The 15,980-nt window shown below is 35.0% G+C and overlaps 1 protein-coding gene across 1 annotated transcript; it reads right to left on the bottom strand.

Annotated features, from left to right (window-relative positions):
• Positions 1-306: 306 nt before the first annotated feature.
• LOC136229297 (small GTPase LIP1) lies at positions 307-13,947 on the bottom strand. Its single transcript, XM_066017987.1, has 7 exons — positions 13,337-13,947; positions 12,533-12,624; positions 12,296-12,437; positions 11,338-11,642; positions 1,478-1,531; positions 1,261-1,397; positions 307-757 (listed from the first exon to the last, which is right to left on the bottom strand). The coding sequence occupies exons 1-7, from the start codon at positions 13,428-13,430 to the stop codon at positions 562-564; spliced, it is 1,020 nt and encodes a 339-aa protein (XP_065874059.1). The 5' UTR covers positions 13,431-13,947; the 3' UTR covers positions 307-561.
• Between the last annotated feature and the right edge of the window lie 2,033 nt (positions 13,948-15,980).

Genomic DNA, 15,980 nt, shown 5'->3' with positions numbered 1-15,980 from the left:
TGGTATAGTTTAAGTGTGCTAGAAGCTTAAAAAAAATTTGTTCAGCCCTAACAGGTAGGACTTCGAAAAATTACTCCCAATAATCGGACTAAAATTAGCCCCCCGGACGTCGATTCCTGGATCCGCCAATGTGAGTTGGTGAATGTTTTTCTGTTGTCTCCACACAAGCTCAAATAACATGATTGGTTGTATGTAGATACAGCGAAAACATAATCCCAAAATCCCCCACATGTATATATATATATAAGCTCATTGATCTGCAATAATTAACATAAATGATGCAATAAAATTACTGTCCAAGTAAAGTCACAAGGGAAAAATTATGTCGCTATTGTTGAAAATAAATGTGTATAAGATAGTTAAAAGCCACTGAGAATCAATGCCTGTAATTTTGAGGTTGGATGAATAAATCAAATATACAATTACTATGTAAACATACTGCCACTCTCACTAACCCAAACAAACCCTTTCATTGCACCCCTAGTATATAGTAAAGAATCAATTGGATTAGTCCACAAACAATACATGATGAGATAAAAGATTTCATATATAACGTTTTCATCACACATTAATATCCACACGTTTTGATCTGGCAGAGCTGTTTATTTCTTGGGAATCATTCAACGGAAATCTTGGAAAGCTATAATTCTCACTCACTGAAACTGGCTGCTGAGGATACAGTGTGGGAGGCGGCGTTAGATTGCGTTGCGCCGGAAGAGGAGGAAGCATGTTGTACTTGTATGGATCACCTGCCACCCTGCAATAACAGTTGACATTATTCAGCAAACAAACTCTGAAAATCATCAGGACAATTATTCTGCGCAATAAGATCAAAAGGTAACCAACGAGTTTTGGTGGACAACTTATATCATTTTAATTTTTAAGCATTTATCTAATACTTTGAGGTCTATGTATATTGTTCTATTCATTAAGTATCGATTTTCTGGACTTGTAAAACTGGCATTATGATATTTGGAAGACAGTATTACATCATGTAGACAAATTCGCAAGAAAGTTTATGAGAAAAATAGAGATGAACTTCAAATTTGGTTAACACAATCTGCAATAGAATATAACGTTTCAAATTCTCTCTGCCATAATAAGATTGAAGAAATTGAAAACAAGGCAATGACAATATTGCAATTAACATCAAAAACAATTTAAAATTTAGAAAGTTAGAAATGGTAATGCATGGTTCTCTTCTGGAATTCCTTAATAGGCAAAATGAAGTACAAAAGGTATGTCTTCAGCATAACATACCGTGTATTCTTGTAAAATTGATCATCATCACTTGAATTCTCATCTAAACGCTGCACAGTTCTATGAACTGGAGAAACAGACCATGGATTGGAACCGGAGGTAGTCATCTCATCAGAAAAATATCTTCTCCTGATTAACTGAGAAAAGGAGGTCCAGTCTAAGAAAATAATTACATAGGAGCATGCAAAGAAACACCACATTAAATATCTACACATACCGTGCGAAAAAACTTTATCAGAGCTTCCTTGTCATATCTTGCTCCTTTTGCAGCCTGTCCATATTTCAACGATCATTTTGCTGGTTCATACAAATAACTTTTTTAACTACTATCTTATTTGTACACAGAAAAGATAAAATGGATATACACTTCAAACATGGTCATCCATATGTAATATTATGAAAAAATACTCTGCTGATTATCAAATTCTTGTTCAGTGATTCTCCAGTGCATGTACCACTAGTTGGTTACAAATAAGCTAAGGAAAGTAGTTAACTATTAAAATGGACTCCCATGTTTTTTTTTCCATTGGATGCACTTATCCTTCTTATAACGCCATTCCAAAATGTGTAATATTAACAGGACAATTAAAAAAGGTGACAGAAAGAATTTCCAAATACTATAATGTTGTAAAGCCATGGATTTCTAGAATCCCTAACATAGAGGTCTATGTTGCACGGAAACTCTTCTTTGTTAGCGTTTATGCGTTTTGTGTCCGTTTCCGTTTTTCCGTTTCCATTACCGTTTCCTAGCTAATTTTTCTTAAAAATAACGTTTCCTGGTATCCATTTCCGGTTTCCATTTCCGTGCAACATAGATAGAGGTAGGCCTAGCATACATATTGCATAGCCATATGCAATATAAAATGTTACTGCCAAAATTTACTCAGGCTTGTTTTTCTTCCCCTCATGAAATTTATTCTTCTATAGAATATTTTAAAAATAAAATAAAAATAGCTCTTTCCAGTTCACTGATCAAGAAGTATTTCACCAAAACCAGCTAGGAACTTATCCTGTTTAACGTGCATTTAGTTAATTGGGTGAAGAAAATAGTTTAATCATGACCTATGCCAACTAATATTCATACAATTTCTCACATCAAAAGAAACTGGACTTGTATCACTTCAATTTTCCAGCAGGTAATAGGTGATAGACTTATGAAACAAAAATTTGGATATTCCTATTAGCCGCAAGATGTACAAAGGAGAAGGCTAATAAAATATAAAATCAAGCAAAAAGAAACATTAGTGAAATAGAAGTAGATCCAAAAGTTCAAATAAAAAAAATGAAGAATCTGAGCAAAGATAAGTGCAATCCTTGCTTTTGATAATGATTCAAAGAAAATTGTCCTAAATACTCTTCACATTGTTAGACATCCTACTCATGGAAGAATAAAGGTCTAGAAGCAGATTAGATAAGTTTGAATAAGAACTAGAATTTAGTTCTCATTTAATTAGTTGGCATTTTACTTGTTTTTAAATTAGGGTAAATTAAAAAAAAAAAAAAAAACTTGTGGTTACACGAATTGTCAAACGCATGCCTGTGGTTTTTTTTTTTTTTTTTTGCATCCAAGAGATGATTGAGGTTCCTCGCTTTGCTAAAAACGATGATATTTTAGTTTGACACTCTATAAATGACAGTTAAAGACCTCAAAATGAAAATTTCCAAGAATTGAAGTTGTTTTAATCAATAGAAATTTTCATTTTGAGGTCATTTGGGTGTTCTTTGGTGAGGAGAGATAAATTGAATGTTTAGAGAGAGAAAGCTCCAATAATGATGATTTTGTCATTTTTAGTGTCAAACTAGAATATCCTCGTTTTTAGCAATGCGAGGAACCTCAGTCATCTCTAAGTCGTAAAAAAAAACCACAGGCATGCGTTTGACAATTTGTGTAACCGCAGGGTTTTATTTTGGAATTTACCCTTTAAATTATACTCTCTCCCTTAGCAGTAAGTCCATAGTCTTATTTAAGCTGCTGCCTGCTAAGTGGAAAAGAATAACAGAGTTGAATTGTCTTTATAATATAGTTTTTGAGTTCATAGAGTTCTCTCTAATGAGCCCAAACCGAATAAATTATCAAGCTAGAATATAACGGTAGAACAGCAAACATCCTTAGAAAAGCCAATAAACCAGCTTAGTCTTAGGAGCCGGACAGGGCCCTATAACAGAATGCTATTGGAGCCAATGGATATGGGGAAACAAATCAATTCAGAAGCAGTTCCAAGCCTTTATTGCTACATAATTTATCTAGACAAGGTAGAAAATAAGCAATAATAGCTCGGATAGAATAGAAGAATTTACCCACTATTTCGTTCAACAAAGGTGGAGAAGGGGGCAGCTCACACAATCAACAAGGTCCTAGGCAAGAACAGACACCAGGAAGGATGTAATATGGTTACTAAAATTTTCTAAATTGGATGTCCATCGAGTTGATGGGTCTACTGATCCCTTTGGGTTAGTATAGCGGCCATTATGAGCTTCTTTTTTTTTTTTTTTTAGTCATCGAAGCACCCCTAAAAAAAACATCGGATTTGCTTCTTTCCACCAAGAAGTCGATGCACAACTCTGGTTCATCAAACTTGAAAGAGACCAACTCACTTGACATGGACAGATACTAAAACCACTTCAACCTTCGGTTTGGCCCTCTGCTATTTGCAGCAATAAGTTGGGAGAATTGGTTAAACTTAAAGAAACGAACGTACAGTAAAGGAATAGCAAAGCTGATTCGAAGTTTGGTGGCTCACACAAATACCTCGACATGAGAATAAGATGAAACATTTTTATTAGCAGATTAAAAGAAACTATTGCTGTGGAACTGGAGCTACAACAACCAGTAGATCCAACTAAAGGCCTGTTTGATAACGTAGTTCAGCACTTAAAATTAATGCATCAAGTACCTATTGACTTTTAGCTTGTTTGATAACTTAAAAATTTTAGTTAAGACAAACAAAAAAAAAAAAATCACATATTCTGATAAGTCAAAATATTTAACTTAACATTTTAAGTCGAACATTATCAACTATTTTTAAATTTACTACTTATTTTTAGTACTTATCAAATAATTACACTATTTAATACTTTCTGCATTTATAATATTCAGCACTTAATTTTCAGTTTTATCAAATGCCACCTAAGACTATGAGCTGGGCAACGTAGTGTGAAAGGAGTAATGGTCAGGAAGTGGGAATCTAAAATTTCAAATCCTAATTTTGCAGAAATAGGGCTGAAATTGAAGAAAAGAGAGCCAGATGGCTTTGCTTCAATTGTGATGAACCTTATAACAAGAGATATCCATTCAAACAGTTATTTTGGTTGGAAGGGATAGCCAATGAGGTATTTGAAATAGGGGATATGAATGAATTTCTTCTTCCATGAATGTGTAAAATATTCCCCAGTTCTTATGGTCAAACACATCCTCGAAGGGGCTAATACTGTTACTACACATCCTACTCATGGAAGAAAAGGACTACAAGCATATTACATGAGTTTGAATTTGAATAGAAGCAAATCAGATAGGTTTCAGTTTGATTTCAATTTCATTTTTAGTTCTGACTAGTTAGTTAAGTTTTACTTGTTTCAAATAATAATCTATCTCTTAGCAGTTAGCACTGCTATTGTATTACTGTTTAAGCCATGTTCTAAGTGGAAAGGAATACCAGAGTTGAATTTTATCTTTAATAAAATGTAGTCCATAATACCTTAGGGTTCTCATAAATGAGCCTTAACTTTATAGTTTATCAAGATAGGTATTAAGTTCTTCACGTCCCATAACAAGGAGCCGCTATTTTTCCCAAATGGCCATCTAAATCTAACCATGAGAATACCGAAGTTCTAAATTCCTCAACAAACTGAATAATAGAGCAAAAGATTGTAAATAAATAGTAAGATTTAGTTACACCCATGATCCTTCAAACTTTTTGAATTATAACATAAAAAAAACTATTAACTAACTTCATTTTCTAACAACAAACTCCACTGCGCCAACTTAAATTTTTTTGGATGCATAGTCCTTCTAGCCAGAATCGAATGATTTGAGTCACCAGAAATGCCAGCTTTATAAGATAAAAACTATAATTTAGGGAAAGTCATTAGACTCTAAGTTGGGACTGGGTGACAGCATTTTTGGATACATTGTGATCATATTTAAATATTTAACTGGGTCTAGCATTTCCTCATGTCTAGCAATTTAACTCAATGGATTCTAGTTAAAAGGGCAATGCGTACAAAAAATTATAGTTGAAGGAGTTTGTTGGTACAAATTTAATGTATATGATTGTTATGTTACAGTAGAAGTTGGAGAGCTATGGATATGATTACCAGCACAACTACGGAATGATAATGGAACAAAGGATAATTTGTGAATAGTAAATACATCTGCAAAATGAACAAGCCACTTTCCACTGCCTTATTCATTATGTTTTTCATCACGAGAATCCATGAGCCAAAATTGTTATGTTTGTTAAAGCAAAAGTACTTAAAATGCATAAGCTTGTCTACTTTAAAGTTACCACATGCATCATCGAATCCCTCATGCCAGAATCCAAGATGGCAACTTTTCAGATATTTTATGTTATTTATCTACAAAATGATATAGGGGTAAGATCCAAATTTTTCTTGAAGTGCAGATTTACCCTAACATACAAAATGTTACCCGTAATGTTTCCAAGCAAGATCAATCTCACCCCTAACGGAAAATTTGAATATCTGGTTTGACAGTTATTTGACCCGTTATTTGACTGCCACGTCAGACCTTACAAACAAGTTTGTCAATAAACTGAAACAGATTTGTGCATTTCGGTAGGTTGTTAGTAACTGTGCTAGTAACACAGTAAACATTTTAGACACTTTATCAGTTTTCTTTTGTAATTAACTTATATGTGTCAAACTTAGGGTGCATTTGGCATTTGCTTTCCCAGACCCTAAAAGCAACTTTTTCAGCTAAAAGCAGCGTTTGGTAAATGCAAAACTGTTTAGCTTAAAAGATGGGAAAACAACTGCTTTCAGGAAAAAGCTACAATTTGTTGCTTTTGGAAAAAGTAGCTTTTACAACTTATTAAGAAAATTGATATTGTTTTTTTTTTCTTTTTTGATAAAAATAGTCATAACTTTCAATATAACCTAATATTATAAATTTTTGGCTTAATACCTCCCCAGCCCCCGGAACTTGTCCTTTTTTGTGACTTAGCCCCCTATTCTTAGTGGCCAACCTTACTGCCCCCTAAATTCAACAATTTAACACATTTAGCCCCTTTTTTCCAACATGGCAGTGACACGGCACATGTTGGTGCACGTATGTGCCCTGTCACTGCCATGTAGACAAAAGGGGCTAAATGTGTTACAATTGTTGAGTTTGGGGGGCTGAAAGGTTGGCCACTAAGAATAGAGGGTAAATGACAAAAAGGGACAAGTTCAGGGGCTGGGGAGGTATTAAGCCTATATTTTTTATTTCTTGACTTTAGAACTTTTATTGTGGTTTTAACAAACACTCATAGGCTTTTTCCCACACCACTTCCCCCCACAGCAGGTTCTGTTGGCCAGAGCAATGCCAAACTGCCCTTAGTTGTGGGCATTTTGGGAGGTTGTTTGTAACTTGTTAGTAACACTAATACATATTTTAGACATAATCTATGAAGCACCGATACACATACGCATACAGGTACGGAAAACAACTTTTAAAAAAAGAATATGAGATACGGGTACAGCGGGAATATGCCAAATTTTATATATATAAGAACACCACAAATCACATTCTTAAGTCATTATAAACCACGAATCACATTCATAATAAGTCATTATAAACCATAAACAACATTCTTAAGTCATTACAAAACCACAAATCACATTCATAAGTCATTAATTCATCAAAAAGAAACTGTCACGTATCAATATAGGAAGGACTGATTGGCTATTTGCCAATTCAAGGTGACAACAATTCTAGTTATTCTGTTAGTAGTTTAATGCTTTAATTGTTAATTTTCTAGTTGTTATTTTCTATTAGCTGCTGTTTTGCATTTAGGATCATATTGTTAGCCTATTTGGACTGTAGCTAGTTTGTTATGACAGCTGTAGAATCTTTAGCTGTATTTGTACCTCCTGCTGACCTCAGCTTAGCACAGCTGCTATATTAGGTCCTGGAATCATTTACCACAAACTATCAATGAACAAATATCAAGTTAATCCTTCTATGTTCTTCTTCTTCTTCCCTATCTCTCTCTTTTCTTCCCCTATTTCTCTAATTCTGTTCTAATCCTTACCGTCAGAATTCATAATCCTGACATTGGTATCAGAGACATTTTTCCTCCGGCCATGGAAGACTTTGAACAGCGAATGGAACGGTACCTCAGGGAGGATCGTGAGCGGCAGCAAAGGTTTGATGAACAATGGAAACTGCTTTGCAAGAAGCAACAAGAGAACGATGAACAAATCTGCAAATCATTATCAAACTTGCTTCAATTGATTCAAAAATTTCAAAGAGATACAGATCCTTCTTCAGTTGCACCCCAAGTGTTTGAAGAAAAGTCTGAGCATAAATTGGAGCTGGCAAATTTCAAATTGCAAGGAAAAACGGTAGAGATCGTTGAGCAGCTGCACCAACGGAAACAAACAACTACTATGGAAGTTCTTGAGTTTGAAATGAAGAAGGTAAACCCCTCTACTACTAATCCTTACTATCTGCCTGATTTGCAACCTAAACCACCTTTCAAATCCCCAAATAATCCGAAACCTACGCCAACTTTCAGATCTCCAATACTTACTTTATCTTGTACACAAAACACCCCAACCCAACTGAAAATCTGGCTTGAAACCAATCTACCTCTGGTGGTCAAACAGCAAACCCCTAAAAATTCTCCAAATTCCGATAGGCCTTTAGAATACAAAACAAATATGCAAGTTATAGGAATTGGTTCATGTGATTTTTGGGTTAGTGTTTCTAGTACCCTAAGAATTTCCAATCATGATTCTGCACCAGATGACTGTGATGCATTAGTAGAAGTATTTACTTGGGGTGAAGAATCTGATGGACGACTTGGACATGGTGTTGCTAAGAATGTTATTCCACCTAGTTTAATTGAATCTTTAGTAGTTACCAATGTTGATTTTATTGCATGTGGGGAGCTTCACAGTTGTGTTGTTACCATGGCTGGGCAATTATATACAAGGGGAGATGGTACAGATAGTGCTGGAATTCTTGGTCATGGTACTAATGTCAGCCACCGGATATATAAGCAAATTTCATACCCGCTTGAAGGACTTCAAGTTGCTTCAGTAACTTGTAGTCCATGGCATACAACCTTGGTAACATCAAAAGGACAACGTTTTGCATTTGGTGTCTTGGGTCATGGTAGCCGAGAAATTGTTGCATACACTAGAGCAGTAGACTCTTTCTCAGGTTTGAGGACAATTGTTGTTGCTTGTGGGGTCTGGCATACTGCAGTTGTGGAGATTATTGTCACACAGCCTAATTCAAGTATTTCCTCTAGAAAATTGTTTAGCTGGGGTGATGGGAACAACAACAGACTAGGACATCAAGATAGGGAATCTCAGCTTCAACCAACATGTGTGCTAGCGTCGATTGACTACAACTTTCAGAAGATTGATTGCAAACATAGTTTAGCTATTGCCTTGACTACATCCGGGCAGGTGTTGACAATGGTGAGTATTGTATACAGTCAACTCGGAAATCCTGATACTAATGAGAAGCTATCGCGCTGGGTAGAGGATAAGCTTTCAGTTAAAAAAATTGCATATCACATGGTTGCCTTAACATCCAGGAATGAAGTCTGCACATTGGGAAAGGGTGCCAATGGGAGGATAGGCCATGGAAACATCGAGGAAAGGGAAGCACCAATACTGGTGGAAGGATTAAAAGACAGTTATGTGGAGTGTGGAGTTTACTACCTGTGGTGCAAATTACACCAATCTCATACTTCTCCAATGTTCCTAATTTCTGTGGTAGTTTTTGGAGCTGTTGCAACCAGAGACAAATTAACAGTTGATGATTTCAAGATAGAGAGAAGGAAGCAATTATGGGGGAAGTTCTTTATTTTGTATATTCTCGGGGTCAAGCATGTTCTAGAGAAAGGGGTATTGTCATTGGTGAAGCTCTTAGGAGGAAGTGAGAGGGTTGTTGGGGCAGCAACGTCTACCCTCTACAATCTAAGCATTCTAATGGATGAAGGTGATCTTTTCTCTCCAACTCCAACATGTGATCTTATTACTCCAACTCTAACAAGCATACATGAAGTATCAACATTACTGACACTACTGCAATCCATTATGCTCTCTGCTCCTGGAACTGATTGCATTGAGGAATATGTTCACCTGTATAGCAAATGTGGACTGAAGAACTTTCTTATGGTTCACACATTAGAGAGTAGTTGGGAAGTCATAAAAGCAATTTTGTGTTGGCAAGCTCAATTTACTGCTTCATTACATTCTTGGGGACAAGAATGTGTTAAAGGGGGGAGTATTGTCACGTATCAATATAGGAAGGACTGATTGGGTATTTGCCAATTCAAGGTGACAACAATTCTAGTTATTCTGTTAGTAGTTTAATGCTTTAATTGTTAATTTTCTAGTTGTTATTTTCTATTAGCTGCTGTTTTGCATTTAGGATCATATTGTTAGCCTATTTGGACTGTAGCTAGTTTGTTATGACAGCTGTAGAATCTTTAGCTGTATTTGTACCTCCTGCTGACCTCAGCTTAGCACAGCTGCTATATTAGGTCCTGGAATCATTTACCACAAACTATCAATGAACAAATATCAAGTTAATCCTTCTATGTTCTTCTTCTTCTTCCCTATCTCTCTCTTTTCTTCCCCTATTTCTCTAATTCTGTTCTAATCCTTACCGTCAGAATTCATAATCCTGACAGAAACATTTAATACTTTAAAACTATTCAAACTACCAACTACCAAGTCTAAAGACTATTCTAAGACATTTTCAGGATCTTCATCTACAAACATTTAATATTGATTAGCTTTTAGTTTTTTATTTATTTTTTTGCAAATAACAGGATGGATGCTGGCTGGTTTAGTTAGGGATTTATATTGAAAAAAATTATATGTTAACCACTCTATTTTTGTAAAGTTATTTAAAAAAAAAACCCTATATCTTATCTAATTAACTCTGAAACTATCCCCGAATATCACCATAATTAAAATAAAAAAAATGGGATACTTGTTTTGGCGGATCCCGTACCACCAGAGTATCCGATATGCATACGTCAACCTCTAGAAGTAGCCGTCAAATAACAATTAAACAAGTCCGTTAAAAAATTTCATTACTTAGGGACAAAATTAATCTTGCTTGGAAACATTAGGGTAAATTTTTACCAGTTCGTGCGGTAAGGGGTAAATCTGCACTTCCCCAAAAATGTTGGGGGAAAATTTGGACCTTATCCCAATAGTATATATACAAAAAGCATTAAAAAAAAAAAATTGCATCAAAGCTTAATTTCTCCATTTGTATTTCACACTACATACTCAACATGGTTAGATATTCAAAGGAAAAGTATAGTTGAAAATATTTCATAGTTTGTTCCATCTAGTTGCATCAATAATGCATCAATAGCACCATCTTTGCCTTCTATATGTTGACTGGCATATGGCCTCAAACACAAGATGAGTTTCTAGACATCTTTGTTCTCTCATCTAATCATGTTGTTCTCTTTTCCCCTTAAGAATCTGAAATAAAAAGAGGGAGAGAGAGAGAGAGGAAGTCTAAGAGCAAAGATGAAAGGAAGGATACCAAAGAAAGTTGCTATCACAGAAAACAAGACAGAGAACCCAGAAAAAGGGCTCATCATGAAGGACATAGAAAGACTTACAAGATGAACGTGATGATAATTATGGAAAAAGACATGAAGAAATAAAAGGAACTGGAAAAATAAAAATAAAAATGAGGACCAAGCCCTTCTAGATATCAAGAAAAGAAGACAGAACCCAGAAATCAAAGCTGCCTTTGTATCATCCAGATATTAGCGTACAAACAAATATACTCCACACCAATTAATATCTAACATATATTAACATGCCAGAGAATGGAAAATAAACAAACAATAAAGTTGAAATCCTTACTGCAATGAGGCCTCCACTTCCAGGAAAACTCTCAGTCAGCGGAAGTTCCTCGCTAGCTGGAAGTAAGCCCTGCTTCTCAACCCACTGACGAGCTACATCCACAAGATTGCCACTACTTCCCCTTGAGCCCTCTTTTGCAGCAATATCAGCTTTGTTTCCAATAACAATATACGGAACAGGAATACCGCCTGGACCAGCAGAACCAAGAGGAGCCGAAAATGTCCCAGTTGCAGCAATCTCTGATGCCCATTTCTGTAGACTTGTTTTTGTCCTTCTCTGAGAGAGATCATGGACAAAAATAACTCCTGGAAAAGTTTAAGGTGGAACTGTAACTAATAGGCTTAGATGTCACATCTTGCAAGTTGCAAGACGTGTGAAGTTCAAAATAGTTCTTATGAGAAAAAAATAACAGGGGAATTAAGTGTAAAACTACTGTACAAGGAGGAGAGTTACATGTGCAATTTTGATGTTACGAATCAATTCTACCATTAGTCAAACAAAACATGAAATAACTATAATAATAATAATAATAATTCACTCATGTGGCTGTTTGTATCTAGTTTTATGGAACTAACTTCCTATTTAATCACTCAGCAGATTAGACTCCAAATGGTCACAGAAATATTGGTTTTACTAAAATACAAATAAGAAATGGGAAGAGTTCTCTGAAATGATCCACTTCCCTTTGGTGCCAAAGTGCCTCAGTTTTAATTACTCAGAATGTGTAACATGGTACCCTTTGCAAGGCACTAGCCTAAAAAGCTCAGGAAGCGTGTAGCAAGTACTTCAGTGAATAAAATCTAACTGGAAACAAGAGCAAATGGACACACCTTACTAGCATAACGAAGGATTGACAATTTGAATAAATGGTGAATCCATAGAAATTTAGGAGTCAAAAGTTTGATCAGCACTTCTGCAATAACATGTAACGTTGTGTACCAAGAATATTGCCGCTTACCATTGATCTGGGAGTAAAACAGGGACCGGCAGTCTTTATAACGCTCATGTCCTGACACATCCCAAAGTTCAACAAAGAAATCTCTCTCAGAATCACCTTTGAGGCTGCTTGAAGAGCTAGCGGAATTACCATAGGTAATGTGCTGAAAAGAAATACGAGTAAGCAACTTATAAAGACCTGAACCTCTTATATTTCTCCTCAGTTATCATTTAGGTAACCAAGAGAGTTGAACATTACCTTCACACCAACTGTGCATCCAACTGTTTGAGGAGGGCGAGCAACGGAAGAACCGTTGACAATCAAATGAACAAGAGAAGTTTTCCCAACACCTAAGCAATATCAATATTAGAAACGATGTTAATGTCATATGAAGGAGGATTATAAGGTTCATAAAATAGGAAACGACTTGAACAAAATCAGGAACACGCAACAAACAAAAAGACATGAACCAGATTCCACCTTGCATTCCATCATTCTAGAAGTGTCTGACTTACAGCCTGCATTTTTTAGCATTTGGTATTATGATGTGTAATAAAGCCTTATATACAATGACTGACGACGCAATGCATTCTGAAGCACAAAGTGTCAGATTTTTTTCTCTAATTCCATGAATGTTGCCCTTTAACACCCTCAGATCTCAAATCCAATTAAGGACCTAAAACAAGTGTCACCCGCATGTAATGTAATACGTGATCAATCCAAAGCCCAATACACATATTTGTCAGACACCAGATATATGCACTAAATTTTAGTTATCTTGCATGAGTTCTGAAATATTAGGCAGCAATACTTTCAGTTCAGAAGAGGTTTCCACTACTATCCCTACCAGAAAATCCCAACGAACAATCAAACTACTTAATCCACGTAGCAACGGAATTTATGAAATACAATCTTTTTTCTATGCCTCTTTCACTAGAATTGATTCATTCAAATTCAAGTAAAACAGAAAAAGTATACTGGCAAGAACAAAATGCTAATCCAAAATGCAAAAACCGGCCTATTAAGCAACAGATTGGAGAGAACCAGAAAGAGTAAAAATACCTGAATCGCCAACGACGAGAACTCGAACCTGCCCACAAGGTGGGCCGCCATTCAATTCCTTGTTGTCCCTCTCACGGTCCCTCCAAAACATCATTTCCACAAAAACCCAGTGATTAAAACTAATTGAAACAGTACCCTAAACAGAACGATAATACAGTTGGTTGCTTATGCAGCAATCAGGTCCCTTCAAACACGCTCAATCTCATCGAGAAACAACAGATACTCCAAAAGCGCATTAGGGAGTTCAATCCAACATCCATATTACGTTAGCAACGAGCAAAGATCTAAAATCATATTGAATAACCAGAACTGAATCTGCTCCAATGGAATGAATAGGATCCTATAGAATGTTCATAGTTGAATTACAGACACAGATCTAGCAAAGTATCTCCAAAGAGGAGTACAAACAAAAAAAACAAGAGAATTAGAAATTTCTTATAGAGCTCAGTGCAGAAACAACAATTGACGAAGATTAATTTTCAATCAGAACATTGGAAGTCGAATTTAAGTTTCAGCAGTTGGTTGATTGAATGGGGTTTAGGGAAGGAGAGATCCAAGAACTGAAATGCCAAAAATGTTAAAACGGTGGGCAAATGAGATTTATGACCAACAATGTGACTAGCCCGTCAAAAATATTCTTGGAAACTGCGGTTGGCAAGTGCTTCTCACGCGCCTACAAAGCTGTTAAGTTTAGCAGCAATCTTACATAAGGTACTGGTTAAATATTTTTTTTTTTTTATAAAAATGTCATATCTCATTTCATTGATATAAAAGGTACAACATACAGCACGAAAATAAACCCATACAGACTATAGTCAGTATAAGCTCCACAAAGAGAAGAGAAATGACTACAAAGAGTAATATAAGACTACAAAGAGCAATAATAACCATAAAAGGTAAAAATACAACAAACATAGAAATCATATTCTTCTCGTAAGTCAAGTCCCGTTGAAAAACCTCTGTAATCCATGCTTCATCATTTAGGCTCCTCCGGATGTTCGGATCTGAGTCCTTTCTGTTTTTGCAACCACGCAGATCTATAGATCTACGGACAACATGAAGCTTTTCCGCTCTTGCTAAGACCGAAAAAAGACTAAAAGAAAGAAGTATAGCGAACAGTTGTAGATCTGACGGAAATAGAAGTTCAAGAAGAAATATAGATTTCAAACGAACAAGAAAAAGTAATTTAAAACGAAAACGAAGACTAAAACATAAATTCCTCCTCTAACTAGATCTGTTTAGAGAGCTACAATGGAGAAAGTGACGGTGGATAGCGGTAAGGACGGGATCTGAGAAGAAAAAAGAAAAAATGAGAAGAAAGTTAGAGAGAAAGAGGAGAGTCTCTCTAAGAACTCTAAGAACTTAGAAGATAGTGTCCCGTGCTGGTTAAATATTTTGGGGAAGTACCAATTTGGTTTAAAGTTCAAAATCGCACTAATATATATTTAACGTTACTATGTAATATCAAGTTAGGCTTAACTTTTATAATATAGTATCAATTTAGGCCTCACGTACAAAATAGCACCAATATAAGTTTAACGTTTACAAAATATATACAATTTCACGTTATAATTAAATTAATCATATTATATTCTTTCTCTATTAATTTTATATGTTATCTTTTTATTTAGTTCTATATTCTAATTTATTATAATACAATTAATTAGTATTCTTGCCATTAATATCTTATATTTGTTTTTCATCAATGATTCCATGACTACTAAATTTCATTGCTCATGTAATACATGCAAACTAAAAGTAATTGAATATCCACAATATTCCGAATACTAGTTAAAATAATATTGATACTTGTCAGTGTTCGAAATATTGTGGATATTCAATTACTTTTAGTTTGCATATATTACATGAGTCATGGAATTTAGAAGTTATGGAATGCTTGATGAAAAACAAATATAAGATCTTAATGGGCAAGAAAAACTAATTAATTATATTATAATAAATAAGAAAATAGAACTAAATAAAAAGATAACATATAAAGTTAATAGGAAAAGAATATAATATGGTTAATTTAATTATGACGTTTAGCTTAAATTGGATCTATTTTGTAAACGTTAAGCTTAAATTCGTATTATTTTGTAAAGGCCTAATGCTTCCTCAGCCCCCTTAACTTGTCCAAATTGGTCATTTTACCTCCTCAACTCATTGAATGTTCTATTTACCCCTTTAACCCCATAAAAGTGGTATTTCTCACCCCTCAACTTGTCCATTTATCCCCCCAACTCATAGAATGTTCTATTTACCCCCTTAACTCCATAAAAGTGGTATTTTTCACCCCTTACAATTCGTTATCGAAGCCTAAATTGATAATTTTTTTTAAATGTTAAACCTATATTTATGTTCTTTTGTAAGTGGAACCTAAATTGATATTTCCCCAAAAATCATAGGTCTATTTTAGTACATTATTCCTACATATAATGTATTTAACTTGTTTATATTAATGTTCTTGTTATTTGTATTTTTTTATTCGTTCTTTCTTTTTTCAACTTTTTTTACTACTATAAAGGGATAAGAAATACCTTTTTTATAGAGTTAAGAGGGTAAATAGGATCATAAGTGGTGAGAAATACCACTTTTATGGAGTTAATGAGGTAAATAGGATATTCGATGAGTTGAGAAGGGGTAA

Source organism: Euphorbia lathyris, chromosome 5 (genome assembly GCF_963576675.1).
Source record: "Euphorbia lathyris chromosome 5, ddEupLath1.1, whole genome shotgun sequence".
In the NCBI taxonomy this organism is placed as follows: Eukaryota; Viridiplantae; Streptophyta; class Magnoliopsida; order Malpighiales; family Euphorbiaceae; genus Euphorbia; species Euphorbia lathyris.
This window is presented reverse-complemented; position numbering and strand designations above follow the sequence as displayed.

Coding starts and splice junctions, on each gene's coding strand:
- LOC136229297 (XM_066017987.1), bottom strand. CDS start 13,430: ATGATGTTTTGGAGGGACCGTGAGAGGGACAACAAGGAATTGAATGGC. Junction 12,438..12,532: donor GATGCACAGTTGGTGTGAAG/GTAATGTTCAAC, acceptor ATTTCTTTTCAG/CACATTACCTATGGTAATTC. Junction 11,643..12,295: donor GTTTTACTCCCAGATCAATG/GTAAGCGGCAAT, acceptor AAACTTTTCCAG/GAGTTATTTTTGTCCATGAT.